The sequence below is a fragment of the Microcebus murinus genome, chromosome 31 (genome assembly GCF_040939455.1).
Source record: "Microcebus murinus isolate Inina chromosome 31, M.murinus_Inina_mat1.0, whole genome shotgun sequence".
Classification (NCBI taxonomy): Eukaryota; Metazoa; Chordata; class Mammalia; order Primates; family Cheirogaleidae; genus Microcebus; species Microcebus murinus.
In genome coordinates, this window is record NC_134134.1 from 1,899,799 (window position 1) to 1,916,056 (window position 16,258).

Genomic DNA, 16,258 nt, shown 5'->3' on the forward strand with positions numbered 1-16,258 from the left:
TTCTCTGCACAAGATTAGAAGAGATTTTTTTAAATGGTATTTTCAATAAATATACTTTCTAGGGTGCAGGTCATGATCTTTGATGTTGACATATCCTGGAAGCTTGATGTAAAAAAAGAATGTTTAATTAAAATTAATTAATTTTCAATGTCAATTTTTTTTTTTTTTTTGAGACAGAGTCTCACTTTTGTTGCCCTGGCTAGAGTGAGTGCCATGGCGTCAGCCTAGCTCACAGCAACCTCAAACTCCTGGGCTCAAGTGATCCTCTTGCCTCAGCCTCCCAAGTAGCTGGGACTACAGGCGTGTGCCACCATGCCCGGCTAATTTTTTCTATATATATTTTTAGTTGGTCAATTAATTTATTTCTATTTTTGGTAGAGACGGGTTCTCGCTCAGGCTGGTTTCGAACTCCTGACTTTGAGCAATCCACCCGCCTTTGCCTCCCAAAGTGCTAGGATTACAGGCATGAACCACCACGCCTGGCCTGTAATCTTTTAATAGAATGCCATGTTTCAGGATGGCAATTGGTGGTCTTTACTTTGGACCAAAAGTATTTTTGCCATAGGAGTGTTGGGTGTGATGCTCTTTGTGTGCTATGCCTGAGTGCTACTGATAGTGGGTTCTAGGAGAAGCACCATCAGCATTCACAGGGGACTTTTTCAAGGAGCCAATTCATGGACCCCTTGGATGAATTCCTTGGCTGTAGAATCGCGTTACTTAGAGTGGGCTCCAGATCACTAAATGATTTGTAGGCACATTCTAAGAGATTCTCCCTCCAGGCACCATCACCTATGCCCTCTCCCACAGAGTGTCCATTCGTCTAGGTGGGACCATGGATGTGATTTTAATGAAGTGGCCCACATGATGCCCTGCCCTGCTTGTATTTTTTAGGGACAGGTCTGTGTGGTCCATATATCTATTCCTGCATAAAAATTGCCAATTACTGTGGGAGGAGGGGAGGGGAGCTGAGCGTAGGAAAGAAAAAACTCAGATTTTGATCTTTATGTAGGAGTTCATTGCTCCTTACTCTCTCCTGTGATAAAGGACAGGGCAGTGTGAATTTTTTCTGCACTTCATGGTCTTTCTGCTGTGGGTGTGATGGTAGCAGGGGAAAGGGTTGTGCTGACACCTTTAGATTCATACTCTCAAGGTACATGTGTGAATTTTCCAGATAATCTGAACAAAGAAGGAATTTCAGAGAAGGAGGAATAGAAGGAAATGGCTGGTTCTCATGGGAATGTGTCCCAGGTCAGGGGGCGTGTTCACTTTTCCTCTTGGAATGTCATGTGTACATACTTTGTAAACCTTAACTTTTCTCATTTGATTTTCTTACATAATGTGTTCACCTCAACTACTTTCCCCCCCTTTTTTCTTAATAATCATCAGGAATCTCCGAAAAAAATTCTTTTTCTCTGTATACCAGAGCCTTCTCTCCATCCAGGCTTCTTGTACACCATGAACAATTGTCAGCATATATTGAAAACCTGCAATATTAAAATTATTCCCTTTGTGGCTGTTGAACATCTTGGAAGCAGAATCTTGGATGCCGAAGATTACTATGGGAGATGAGTTCTCCCTAGGATATCAGTGAAGAAGAGGAACATGTACTGTTTGTTCTATCTAGATGCTCCATCAGTTCTGTGCAGAACAAGATTAATAGAATACACATTAGTTATTCAGAATAACTGAGAATGTTCTGAGAAAAAAATAATTAGAAGAGACTTGCTCTCTAGGACACTAAAGAAAGACTATTTAAATATGTTATTAGAGATTACAGAACATGACATATCTGTAGCTTGAATTTTGCCTAAAACTGATGTTCATGATTAGATTCCAATTATAATTTACTTTTTTCCTTTGGCCAAAAACATCAAAATATCACAGCAGTGATGGTATGCCTGTGTGCATTGGCACCTAAGAGCACCTGCTGTATTGTACTTGATACTAATTTTATTCACTTGGCTATCGTGTTCTCTATCATTTTTCTAATATTGAGTAAATATTTTTTTCTTAATTATTAAGTACCTTGTGAAGCTTTACCTAATGATGGACATAAACTATCACATTTTATCTGGAAACTCCCTTTTTCTTTTTAGATTCCCATTGCATATAACCTGCTTTGGAAAATAAAGGCTCTCATCTTTCTTTCCTGGTTAGATGAACTGAGATAAAGGCAGGCTCTGCTGCTTACTGAATGTTTGAAAAATATTCCCTTTTTGCCAGAAGCGTTGATGTCACTGCTGAGCTTGTTAGAAATTCAGCAACTCAACTTTGCCCCAGATATTTGAAATGAAAATCTGTATTTTAATAGGATTTGTAGTTCATTGTTGTACGTATTAAGGACTTTGCAAAACTGAAGAATTATTAATACCATCTAATTAGACATGACTTTTCTATCTAAAAAATATACATTACTTATCCTGGATATAAATATAGTACTCAAAAATATACATGCCTGTGTTTGCAACTTGAATTTTATACCTTATCGCTCAGAAAACTATAATATCTACACAAGTTTTTTGGACCTTATGTCATCGTCTCTCCTCAGAGTCAGATAACACATTACATAATATTTCTTTTTTTTTTTTTTTTTTGAGACAGAGTCTCACTTTGTTGCCCAGGCTAGAGTGAGTGCCGTGGCATCAGCCTGGCTCACAGCAACCTCAATCTCCGGGGCTCAGCGATCCTACTGCCTCAGCCTCCCGAGTAGCTGGGACTACAGGCATGCGCCACCATGCCCGGCTAATTTTTTCTATATATATTTTTAGTTGGTCAATTAATTTATTTCTATTTTTGGTAGAGACGGGGTCTTGCTCAGGCTGGTTTCAAACTCCTGACCTTGAGCAATCCGCCCGCCTCAGCCTCCCAAAGTGCTAGGATTACAGGCGTGAGCCACGACTCCCGGCCTACATAATATTTCTGTGTTAAAAATTGTCTTTTTGAATAATTCCAGTTACTCATATGAGTCAAAACCAGTTCTCTTTACTCAGTTCTCTTTACACTGTTATTTCACCAGCAGTGAAATTAAGAATTCCCCACATGACCACTTGGTAAATATGTGTTTCGTTTTGTTTTGTTTTTTCAGGGACTGTTGACATTCAGGGATGTGGCCATAGAATTCTCTCTGGAGGAGTGGGAATGTCTTGACAATGCTCAGCAGAATTTGTATAGGGATGTGATGTTAGAGAACTACAGAGATTTGGTGTTCATAGGTAAAGATCTTTTCAATGCATAATTTTTATTTCCCACTAAGAATTTTATATTCTACCTTTGCAGAATTTTTCTGGGATTTTCTGCTTTGCATGAGTAAAGTTCAGATGTTTGTTTCCAAAGAAAAATTGGGATTTGTTGGTATAGGAAAGAAAATCTTCAATCTGTTTTATCTTGATATTAATCTTTCCCTTTCCTGAACTGATCAGTATCTTTCACTCTTTGTTAGTGATAATTCCAAAAATTTGGTGGCATAAGATTTTGTTGCTCACAGTTTACAATCCAATATCCACCACCAATATTTGATTCTACAAGTATTGGGTAATGGAGCTAAGGACCCCCAAATTTTAAGTACTTTCTAAATATTATAAAATGTCTGACAGGCATTAGTGTTTGGGGATTAATTTTTTTAGAGTCTTCTGTACTGTTCCCGTTTCTCTACTGAGCACAGTCCTCGATTGGTAATGGAAGAATCTCAAAAATGTCATGTCACTTTTCTTTGAATAAAACAGGTCTTGTTGCCTCTAAGCCAGACCTGATCACCTTTCTGGAGCAAAAAAAAGAGCCCTGGAATGTGAAGACAAATGAGACTGTCGCCAAACACTCAGGTAGGTGGCAGTGAATGAAGCAGGTGACACAGGAGAGAGGTCCAAAGGTCAAGGAGGAAGCCAGACCTTGAAAAGTCTTTTGGAAAACTCTGCTTCCATGGAAATGTTTTCTGGGAAGTCTGAGTTTCCTTATCTTAATCTATGATACAGTCTTCCCTGTCCCTTATTCTTAAATTATCTAAGGACTTTATTTTTCTTCAGTGTAGTTAATTTAAGGTTAGAGTGAGAACAAAAGCCCTGCTCATGGTTTATAAGGGACTGCAGGTACTGACTGCTTTCCATTCCATTGGAGGACATGGAAATATGTGTGTATATTTGAGAAAATCTATGATAAAAAAAAATTTTTTTTTGAGACAGAGTCTCACTCTATCAACCTGGGTAGAGTGCAATGGCATCTTGGTAGTTCACTGCAGCTTCAAACTCTTGGGCTCAAGTGATCCTTCTGCCTCAGCCTCCTGAGTAGCTAGAACTATAGGTATGTGCCACAGTTTCTGGCTAATTTTTCTATTTTTAGTAAAGACCAGGTCTCACTCTTGCTCAGGCTGGTCTCCAACTCCTGTGCTCAAGCGATCCTCCCCCCCTTGGCCCTCCAGAGTGCTAGGATTACAGGCATGAGCCACCACATCTGTCTGCAAACCATTTTTTAATTTCTCTGTATTTATTACATCATGTCTGAAATGTGTGAGTGTCGTGGTGATATTGGTATTTGGTACAGAAATCCCAGATCACCACAAGGAGATGTTATGTTTTCTGCTTTATGATTTGTTATCCTGTGAAAGGATCTGGGTTCCAGATTTCAAACTGTATCCCCACCAGGGAGAGGAGTTCCAGTCCTAATTCACCCACAGGGAGCCCAAGCTGGGTCTATGTCTCTCAGCCTCTGAGTCGGCACAGTTGTCCTGTGAACACCATGCCAGCAGCACCTGGGAGGGCTGGCGGGTAGGGAGCTCACAGTCTGAGTTCCCCTGAGTCAGCTGTAGGGGGTCCCAAAAGGGAAGGTCCCATTCCCTGGAGGTGCCTCTGGCTGGTGGCTGTATTGTCTCTCTGGGTAGCCACGGGTAGGGTCAGCAGAGGGGAGGAGGAGACAATATGGTGCCTGCCGCGTGGCTCGGGTCTGTGCACATGGAGGTGCCTGGAGGAAGTTGGGAACCTGGTGCCACGTCTGCTACAGGCTCACCGCTGGCTGGTGGCAGCGGTCTCTGGGCTGGTGTCCGCAGGACTCTCCACCCGCTGGGGAGCCCACCAGCAGTCCCAAATGCAGGGGAGGGGAAACAGCAAATCCACCTACCCTTGCCGCTGGTCTCCGGGCTGATCCAGTGGTCTCAGCCTTCAGTTCTCCTCTGCAGCCTCCTCCGGTGGAGTCTCCTGGGGTCTCAGGTACCCCTCCTTCCGGCCCTTGTCCGCTGTATGCTCGTCTTCTTGCTTCTTTCCTCTAATTTCTGCTAGAATCTGTCTTTTCTGCAGATACACTCTGTCTGGCGGTGTTATTCGTCCGCCATCTTGCTCTGCCCCCCTCTTGTGACAGTTTTGACTTAAAGTATATTTTAAAAATTATAACGTTTTTCACTTTAAAATCATGTGCCTAATATAATTTTGAACTCCACTGCTCTTTGATGCTAAATGTTTTTCTGATATATCTTGCTATATCCTGCCAGTTGTAGTCTATTGTTCTCACCAAGTATGAAGTCAAGTCGCTTTAGATGGAATATAGTTGGATTTTTTTTAACTCTTTATTTAACTGCGCCTTCTGACTGGAAACACTAGTACATAAATATTTACATAATTTTCTCAAAGGAAGGACTTACAATTTCTCTTATGTTAATTATTTTATATAAGTTTTTTCACTGTCTTTTCTTTCTTTCCTCTCCCTCTGTCCTGCATTGTGCCTCACTGATTTTTAGTGACATATTTTGTTTCTTTGCCTAGCTTTCTTTTTTCTCTGTAAACATTTTTTTCTGATGTTCACTGTGAGAACTATATAAAACCTTTTGAACTTGCAACTTATGTTAAATGAATAACTACTTCAGTTGCATATAAAAATTCTTAATCTTTACATCTGCCCTCACCTTTATGATATCGATATCAATAATTATGTCTTTTTATATTGTATAGAAATTAACACATGGCAATGATCTTTTTTTTATTTTGCCTTTCAAATTTTATAGCATAATTAAATATTTTGCACCATCATTATGATAATGCAGAATTTTATTCTTGATATGTGCATATTTTTCTCAGAGAGTTATGTAGTTGTCAAAGGAGGTGGAAACCAGCCTTTGGAAAGGCCACAAAAAACACATGTGTGGACATATGCCCATAGTTTCATTCTCTTTTGAAAGGGAATCCAGGAGATGGGATTTTACTACTAAACTGATAACTCAGTGTCAGCATGGAGGAAGGGCTTTGGTGGGTAAATACAATAAAGTTTCCTTCCCCTTCCTATGGTTCTAGGTGTTTTTCTCAATTGGGGTGCTATGAACTATTAGCAGTTATGATTTCTAAAAGAATCATGGTTGTAATTATATTATTAAGTTCATACATCTATGATGGAAGTAAGACCATGGTATTCTATTGTGCTTTCTTTCTAATGTACTTTCTATAGTTTTATCTATTCAAATTTTTAAGTATATTCACCAGAGTCTGCTTAGTGAGATACTTTATTTTCATCTCTTTCAGAACTCTCTTCCCATTGCAACAAAGACCTGTTGCCTGAGCAGTGTATAAAAGACCCCTTTCAGAAATCAATAATGAGATTATATGGAAGAAATGGCCTTGAATATATACACTTAAGAAGAGACTGGGAGTGTGGGGGTGAGTATAAGAGGCAGAAAGCATGTTCTGATGGTCTTACCCAATGTTTGTCAACTTGCCACAGAAAATTATTCAAATGTTATAAATGTATAAATGTCTTTAGCAAATCATCAAATCTAAATAGACACAAGACAAGACATACTGGAGAGAAATGTTTCAAACTTAATGAAAGTGGCAAAACTTATAACCACAGCTCTAATGTTTCTGGACATAGAAAAAATCATACAAGAGAGAAATTCTACAAGTGTGAAGAATGTGGAAAACCCTTCAACTGTTGCTCAAAACTTATTATACATAGGAGAATTCACACTGGAGAGAAACCCTACAAGTGTGAAGAATGTGGCAAAGCCTTTATGTGTTGCAGAAAACTTACTCTACATAAAAAAATTCATATGGGAGAGAAACCATACAAATGTGAAGAATGTGGCAAAGCCTTTACCCATTTCACATCCCTTACTCAACATAAAAGAATTCATACTGGAGAGAAACCCTACAAATGTGAAGAATGTGGCAAAGCCTTTAACCAGTTCTCAATCCTTACTCGACATAAAAGAATCCATACTGGAGAAAAACCCTACAAATGTGAAGAATGTGGAAAAGCCTTTCGCCAGTGCACAAACCTTACTCGACATAAAAGAATGCATACTGGAGAGAAACCCTACAAATGTGAAGAATGTGGAAAAGCCTTTACCCTGTGCCCAAACCTTACTCGACATAAAAGAATCCATACTGGAGAGAAACCCTACGAATGTGAAGAATGTGGCAAAGCCTTTACCCTGTGCACAAACCTTACTCGACATAAAAGAACCCATAGTGGAGAGAAACCCTACAAATGTGAAGAATGTGGCAAAGCTTTTACCCGCTGCACACACCTTACTCAACATAAAAGAACTCATACAGGAGAGAAACCCTACAAATGTGAGGAATGTGGCAAAGCCTTTACCCAGGTCACACACCTTACTCGACATAAAAGAATTCATACAAGAGAGAAACTCTAAAAATGTGTAGAACGTGGCAAAGCCTTTACCCTGTGCACAAACCTTACTCGACATAAAAGAATTCATACTGGAGAGAAACTCTAAAAATGTGTAGAATGTGGCAAAGCCATTATCCCGTTCAGAGACCTCACTCAACATAAATGAATCCATACAGGAGAGAAACCATACAAATGTGAGGAATGTGGCAAAGCATTTCTCAGTGCTCACACATTAATCTACACAAAAGAATTCATATCAGAGAAAAATTCTATGAATGTGAAAATTGTGACATAGTCTTTAATAACTGTTTACATCTTATTCTACATCAAAGAAATCAGACTAGATAAAAGTGAGATAAATGTAATGAGTATGTAAGTGCTTTACCAAAGGATTAGCCTTAAAATGCACAACAGTAGTTATACTTAAAGCAAAACTAATAATGTAGACTGTTGACAATACCATTAGTTATAACAGATCTTATCGGACATGGGAGAACTTACACTGCAAATAATGCTCCAATATTTTCTCAAACATTGCTCATCATCACAAAAATTTTAGGGAATAGAAACCTTACAAATATAATGAATGTGAAAAAATATTTATGCAAAAGATATACCTTAGAGAACAATGAACAATTGATACTTAAAATTCTTTAACAAATTTCAGAATGCAATTAATCTAGAATCAAGTCTAAACATATATCAGAGGACTCACAGTGCAAAACACTAATGCACTAACACATTCACTCATTTCTTTAAACTAGGTTGTTGATTATAGAGAACGACCCAGTTAAAATAGTTAGTTGATTTAATTGTATGTCAGCTTTAAAAAATAGAGAGATTTTCTGAGAGTTATAATTCCATGTAAAATATACTTTCTGGTCCGGGTGGGGTGAAAATGTAATAAAGTATACATTTTTGCTATTTTTGGCAAGCAAGTACTGATATTATTCAACTTTAAATACCGTAGTTGGTATGCTTTCATTCTTAGTGTGTATGTGAATGTGTGTTTAATGATAGCTACATCACATTTATTAGAAGTCTTTTGTATTAAGCAGGCATTATTCATGTACGTTTCCATGGAAAATTAAAAACACTGAAATGTAAGATTTATGAAATGGATAGGTACTAAGGATTTTTCTTATAATAAACAGTATTTTAAGTGATATATGATATAAGTATACAAACTAATATTCTTCTCATTATAATCAGAATGTAAAAATTACAATATTAAAAATAACTTGTTTTACTACTGCACGTTACGATAATAAAATAGAATGTAATTTGGAATATTTTTAGATTACATGTAAACTTAATTTGTTTCATTAAATTAAAAATGTGTTTACTGTTTCCAACATGTTGTAGATTGAATAAAGTGTTATTATGCCACCAACATTAACCTATCCCATGTTGCTCAAAGTTGGAGGAAATCGATTGTAAAAATGTACTGTTGGGCTACACAATACAAAGACCTAATTTGTGATCCATTTTATCAGTGGCTGTACTTTAAAGAGTAAGGTTCCCAAAGCTTTTTTTCATTTCGTTTGTAATTACATTGTTACTGTAGTGCTTATAATAAAGATTTTGCACTTAATGAAAGCCATACATTTCTGAACACAGAATGATTAGATGTTACATTCTATCCTACAGTTTTCTTTCAACATGCAACCTGCCTGGCCAGTGAAACAGAAATAAGCATATTTTTTATTTATATTGAATCAGATATACAAATACATCATGGTTAAGTTGAACTATGGTTGTAGTATATTTACAGACTAAGGAATTATATTTGTGTTTGTGGATGTATGCCTATTTTGAACAGAAAAGATGACATATTAGACAAAATGGGTAATTTCAAAAGTGTTGAGAATTTACTAGCAAACTAGAAACTTCAAAGATTCTGAAAGGAAATATTTTGTTTGCTTCATGTTTAATTGTTTTAAACCCTAAATTTTTTGAATGGGAACCTGCCCATTCCAATCCTCTGTTCTTACATACTTATTGCTCTTGATAGGCCTACTTTGTTATTTTATTATTTCAAAGTTCATTACGTATCGTTTATATGACCTGATCTGCAATTCCAACAAGGATTGTTATAAAACTTAATGGTGCTCATAAAATTATCTGAATGTATTAGTAATTGCACAGTGTGGTAATATCATTTCACTTAGTACATTCTATCTTTTCATTCTAATTTTGGAAGCATATTGAAAGCACTTTTTGGTTACTCCTTTTTTTACTTTTGGTCATTGAACTAATTGATTTGTTGACTTTATCAGGCTACTTTGTTCAGGTAAACACTAAGGAGGATTTATAAATTATGGAGTTGATTTTATATTTAAATAGAAGAAATAAGTACAGGACAGCGTTAGATAGGCAATAGATGCTTTATAATTACCCGTCAATATTTCTGTGGAAGTGAACTTGTGGCTCCAGAGAAGAGATTGAAAATGCCCAGGGTAAAAAGTCACTGATTTTGCATGTAGAGCGAAGGAACTGGCAGAACAACCAACTCTTGGAATTTATAAGTGGAAATTCTGCTTCTTTCATTGCATAATTACATCCATTGTTTTGCCATTTTTTTTATCTTCATTCCGTTCTACAACTGTATCTAAGCCAGTCTTCTTTCCGCCTGTGCTTGGGCTACAATATTCTCACTGTCGTACTCAATGCATGTAATTCTACATATAAGATATACCATATAATAAGATGTTATTAATAGGAAGAAATATAAAAGAAACAGAATGTATTCTTGTTAAAATATATATCTTTGTATAATTCGTGGGTTATTTAAAGAAAAAGATGTAAGATATCAAAGAATTTAAAGTTTTATTTGGAAAGGTTAAAGAAAAGATAATGTAAAGAAAGGATCTTGCATAGAATTTTTTATCCTAAAATGATTCATTATGTAGGAAAAAATGAATTTTAGGACAAAACACAAAGTTTTATGGAAGGTGTTATAGATGCTGTGTGATATATGCATGATGAGATAAAGTTTATGAAAGGACATTTATTAAGAAATTTTAACTAAAACAAAGATTTTGGTTAATAATATACTCTTAATAAAATGGCATAATATGCTTATCCTAATTCTTTGACATGTTTTGTTTTTAATTTTAAAATTATGACTACATAAGTTTTTTCTTTAATTTTGGTAAATAACCTACAAAAATAGCAACAGACTACAACAACTGAGTGGCCAAGATCCTGAATAAAGTATTATTCCCCTTACTAATTCACAAGTTCAAAAGGCTTATCAGCAAAATCTGGATTGGCAATCACATAAATCTGATTTTATAGATACAATTGATAATCATTATCCAAAAAATAAATTATTCCAGTTTTTACATTTAACTCAATAGATATTACCTAAAATAGTAAAAAACATACTCATCAAACCTTAAAATATGTTATTTAAACAAAAAGGGGAGGTATATGTTCCCCCAGAATAGAAAAAATTAAGCCTTATTTACTTTAAATTTTTTTGAATTATCATAAAAAAGATAATTTAACAGCAGTAGAGAAGTATTGGAAAGGGAGCCATCCACCAGATCCTTTCCCTCACCAGCCTATCTGGTAGAAAGATGATATAGAAAAATAAATGGAAAGAAGGATGGACAAAGGTGTGGGGGAGAGGCTTTTCCTTGTCTTTTGAGAGCTGATGGACAAATAACCTGGATTCCAAGCAGGAGAATCAAACCCAGAGTGGAAACAGGAGGGGAAAAAATGGAGGAGACCACCAGAAGGGAATGAGGCCCTGGTTGAGGGCTTTAAAAGGATGAAAATAAAGAATAGGAAGTGCTGAAGCAAGAAAACGTGCCAGCCACTGATCATGACATGTGGACAGCTGAAGAGGACCTATGAAGAAGCAGACAGAATACTGAAGTCTATGTCTGTATCTAAAACGTCTGTAAACCTCTTTCTTGCCATGATCTGGATACTGAGAATGGCGGTAAGAATCTTCAATAACCAGAATTATCATTACTAGGCCTATATTCCCAATTCACCTTTAAATAAGATTGTCAATTGGGCTGACATTCCTTTCTTAGTATTTAATAATGATACTAATTGGCTACCAGGACATTATTATTATTGTGGTCCAATGAAACTCAACGAGCAGTACACTATAATTAAAAAATATGAAGCTGAAACAGAAGGCCCTCCCATATGTATCCATAAAGGTATTCATTGTTTAAAACCTGCTACTCCAATCTGGCTAGTCACCTGCAACTCTACCAGTGATAAATCTAAAGCCTTGTTATTTCTTTTAACTGCAACCTTTTTTCTGCTTCTGGACATACTAAATTTGCACCTACAGATGTACCCATCTGTAAGGAGGTAGTAATTTCTGACCCTAAAACCTGGGTACAATGGAAAAATTGTAAAAGTCACATGGGACGCATTCTTACTGGCTCACCTTCTTGAGGTTATGTATTAATTAGACTGGAGTCCCTATGGGCATCCTGCCTCATCTTATAAAGTTAAAAAACTTCGTTATAAAAAACCTGTCACCTCGATGTCTATAACAGACACTAACTTTGAAAGTCATGTTACATGGCTTAATTATGGTATGAGCACTCCAGCTCCTCATAGTTTAGATGGCCCTATTCATCAGCAACTGTGGAAATTATTGGCAGCTTTACACCCTTTGCAGGCCTGGATTACCACAAGCACATTAGATATAAACAGCATCTGGGAGTGAAATTTTACCTAAACTCTACTCATTATACTCAACCTTGTTTTAAATTGCCCTACTTATTCATGATTGAATATGCTATCTATGATGCACCTTCCTTCCTAGTGACTTATACCAACTGTTCTTATTTTTCCTGTATCGATTAATCCATAAAATTCAATCCTCATAAAGAAGCACTTTATATTCTTAAAGCCAGAGCAGGGCTGTAGTTACCTGTTAAAATGAATAGAATTTGGCAGGAAACCCCAGCAAAGTTTGCTTTGCATAAACTGCTTACCCAGATTCTTAAATGTACCAAAAGATTGATTGGTCTATTAATAGCAGCTACTTTGGGAATTATTGCAGTCACTGCAACTGCCACCAAGGCCAGTGTAGCATTACACCAAACAGCTCAAACCACTGAATTTGTTCAAAATTTGCATCACAAATCAAATCAATTATGGTTCACTCAGAATCAAATTGACAGCAAATTGGCTACCTAAGTGGCTGCCTTACAACAAGCAGTCACCTTACTGGGAGACCAGGTCATAAGTCTGCAAAAGCAACTTAGGCTCTGTTGTGATTGGAATATTACTCATTTGTATTTCTCTCTCTTTCTCTGTCTCTCTATATAAAATCAAACTGTATTTCCTTGGGAAAACATTAAAAAACATCTACTCAATCAAGAACGTCTGACTGAACAGATTGGAAATTTACAACAAAAAAATCCTAAATACCTTCAGTCACAAACTGAATTTACTCTCTAAGTCTGACACTATTATTGGCATCTCATCTTGTTTGGAGTCAGCTGATCCACTTTCTCATCTTAAAATCTATAAAAATTCCACCATAATAACTTGTAACATTATTTTACTCATTTACCTGTGCTTATTTATAGTCTGGAGAAAACTCTAAAAAACCCCAAAAAAACAGCAGAGGACCCACGCCTCACCGTGATGGCCATACAACTGCATCAACTCATGTCTAATAAAAATAAAAAAAAGGGGGAATTTGTTGGAAAAACATGATTGAGGAATTAATGAAGTGTAGCTCATAAGACTATTATAGTATCACCCTATGTTACTATATTAAACACAGAAACAGGAGTGTGCAGGGTTTAGCCCTTAAAGAATGTGTGAACTCAATGGTTCACTTATCAGAAGCTGCTATCAAGGGCGGGCTCTCATGGCTCCCATAGGGATGTTTTCCAGAAAGGCTTCCTGGTATCTCAAAATCTGTGAGCTTCCCTGTTTCCTTAGAAGACAAGGCAGGGCAAATATGACTCACAGGATGGGAGCCAGAGAATGAGTGCCCTTTGCCCATAGAGATGCCCCTGTGTTCTAAACAATCTGTTCATAGAGATCATTTTCCTGCTCTCTCCTCACTGTTTACCTTTAAGTCCACAACAACTAGATCAAAAAATATGTCACTATGCCTCTTTTGTTATACCTTTGTTAAATGATGACTATGTGTTAGAACTTAGAATTTAGCCCTTGAAAGACTTTGTACCTATTTGTTCACCTAGATAGAATAGAAACCCTATGAAAAGACTTTTGACCCCAACCAACTGCCTGTCTTCCATAGCAACTGCATGGCCTGATATCTAAATATGTTATCCTGAAAACTGGTAATTGATATCTGTGATTATAAGAACCTATGTAAGTCTAACCATACTTTTAGACATTCATGGTGATATGTCTAGTCTACTGAATAAGCCCACTGTTATATCTGATCTTTTTATATAAAACTATAAACTATACCTTAGTCTCTGTATATTCTTTTATTCTATTTCCTATCAATTTTCTTATCCTCTGTGGTGACCCCTATCTAAGGGACCAGGCTTCACGGGGAAAGGCAACTGATCTTCCCACAGCTCTGCCTCAACTCTTCCCCATCCTCTATTCCACCTGGGATGTGAAGCATCTCTTTCTCCAGCCTGTCCACACTATATATGCCACTATTTTTTATTAGTCATTGAGTTGCTATTGCAGATATCAGACTGACTATCGTGCTACCAACATGTGTGTTTTCAAGTAACACTTATTTTACTGAATAACGAACACAGAACACAAGAGTAATAATGATGGTATGTTGCTGTAATTGCTCTATTTTAATGTTAATTACTATTAATCTCTTACTGTGTATGATTTATAAATTAAAATTTATAAAAGGTATGCACATATAGAAAAAAATTCGAAGTATACATTGGTTTGGTGTATATCTGTAGCTTCAATCATTCACAGAGAGTCTTAAAATGTATGTCCTATGAAGAAGGGTGACTCCTGTATATGTTGAATAGATTAACTAATAAGGTCATTTGAACCCAGAGGGTCATACTGTAGAAAATGTTTTTAGTGTCAAATTCGATTTCTTAAACTAGATACAAGGCTATGCAGGTTTTATTTTCTTTCTTTCTTTCTTTCTTTCTTTCTTTCTTTCTTTCTTTCTTTCTTTCTTTCTTTCTTTCTTTCTTTTCTTTTTTTTTTTGGAAAAGGAGTCTCACTTTGTTGCCTAGGCTAGAGTGCCGTGGCATCAGCCTAGCTCACAGAAAACTCAAACTCCAGGGCTCAAGCAATCCTCCTTCCTCAGCCTCCTGAGTAGCTGGGACTGCAGGCATGTGCCACCATGCCTGGCTAATTTGTTCCATATATATTAGTTGGCCAATTAATTTATTTGTATTTATAGTAGACACAGTGTCTCGCTCTTGCTCAGGCTGGTTTCAAACTGCTGACATTGAGCAATTTGCCCACCTTTGCATCCCAGAGACCTAGGATTATAGGTGTAAGCCACCACACCTGTCCTATATAGGTTTTCTATTTCTTGTTTTATAATTTCTGAAAATTTATATCTTTACAGAACTTACCCATTTGTCTTAAGCTGTCAAATGTATTGATCAAATTGTTAGTACTATTTCTTTATAATAAATTTAAATCTGTATGATTTTTAATGAAGTTCCACCTTCATTCATTATATTGGTCATTTGTGTTTTCTTTTATCCCCTAGATTGATCTAGCTAGAAGTTTATCCAGGGTGTTGATATTTTCAATAAACCAGCCTTTACTTGACTGGTCTGTGTAGTCCGTGCTAGGTAAGGATACTCAGACATGAGTTTCTTCACTAGCTCAGCCAGCATGTGATGAGATCTGTTTGTTTCTGTATGATGCAATGGTTTATGCAATGATATAAGCAGAAGAATAAAATTATAGTGCTGACTTGTCACACTCCCAGGCAGCCAGCAGGGTAGTAGCACAGGAATGTTTTTGTCTGGGACAACAGAAGATCCTGGACCAGGCCAACTGCCAGAGAGTACTGAGAGAGCCCTGGACTAGATGAAGCAATGGTAAGGCCACCATGGCACACCAGAGGGAGAAAGTGATCTAAGATGATAGTCATCAGAACTAAATTGATCGTATATTGGAAGGATGAGAGGGTGCAGAAGGAGATGGTTATATACACACCCAATGATTACAGTGCTCACCATCTGGGAGATGGACACACTTGAAGCTCTGACTCTTTTGAGGCAATACATAAACTAATCATCTTTACCCCTGTAATATGCTGAAATAAAAAAAAATTAAAAAAGAACTAAATCTTTTGGGAAGAGTACCACAAGGAGCTACTAATGCAGAAAGTCTATACTCAGCATTACAGAAATCCCCTCCAAAATTGAGAAATGTGGTGATTGGTACAATGGGCAAGCATGGAGAGGGGACCCCAGGAAGGAGGTGTCAGGGGCTGGGGGATGGGGGTTGCAGGTGCCAGTGAAAGAAAAGACGCCTTTTTGCATGCTCCAACCTCTTTCATAGACTTCAAAAAAAAAATTTTGAAGGGCTCTCATTCCACAGTACATTACACATATTAGCTATATGAAAATTCATCCACAATATGATTCAATAATGTTGTAGGAATAAAACAGAATGGCTTTTGATAATATCTCCTTGCAAATAATTATATTTTGCAAGGTTTTCATGTTTTCTT

General features: G+C 36.8%; 1 protein-coding gene across 1 annotated transcript in view; it reads left to right on the top strand.

The window, feature by feature from the left end:
- Positions 1-3,691: 3,691 nt before the first annotated feature.
- Positions 3,692-16,258, top strand: part of LOC142865682 (putative zinc finger protein 826) — an 80,539-nt gene continuing 67,972 nt past the window's right edge. The window contains exon 1 of the mRNA XM_075998867.1: positions 3,692-3,818. Within this exon, the coding sequence (XP_075854982.1) occupies positions 3,692-3,818 (127 nt within the window). The remainder of the gene's footprint in view (positions 3,819-16,258) is intronic.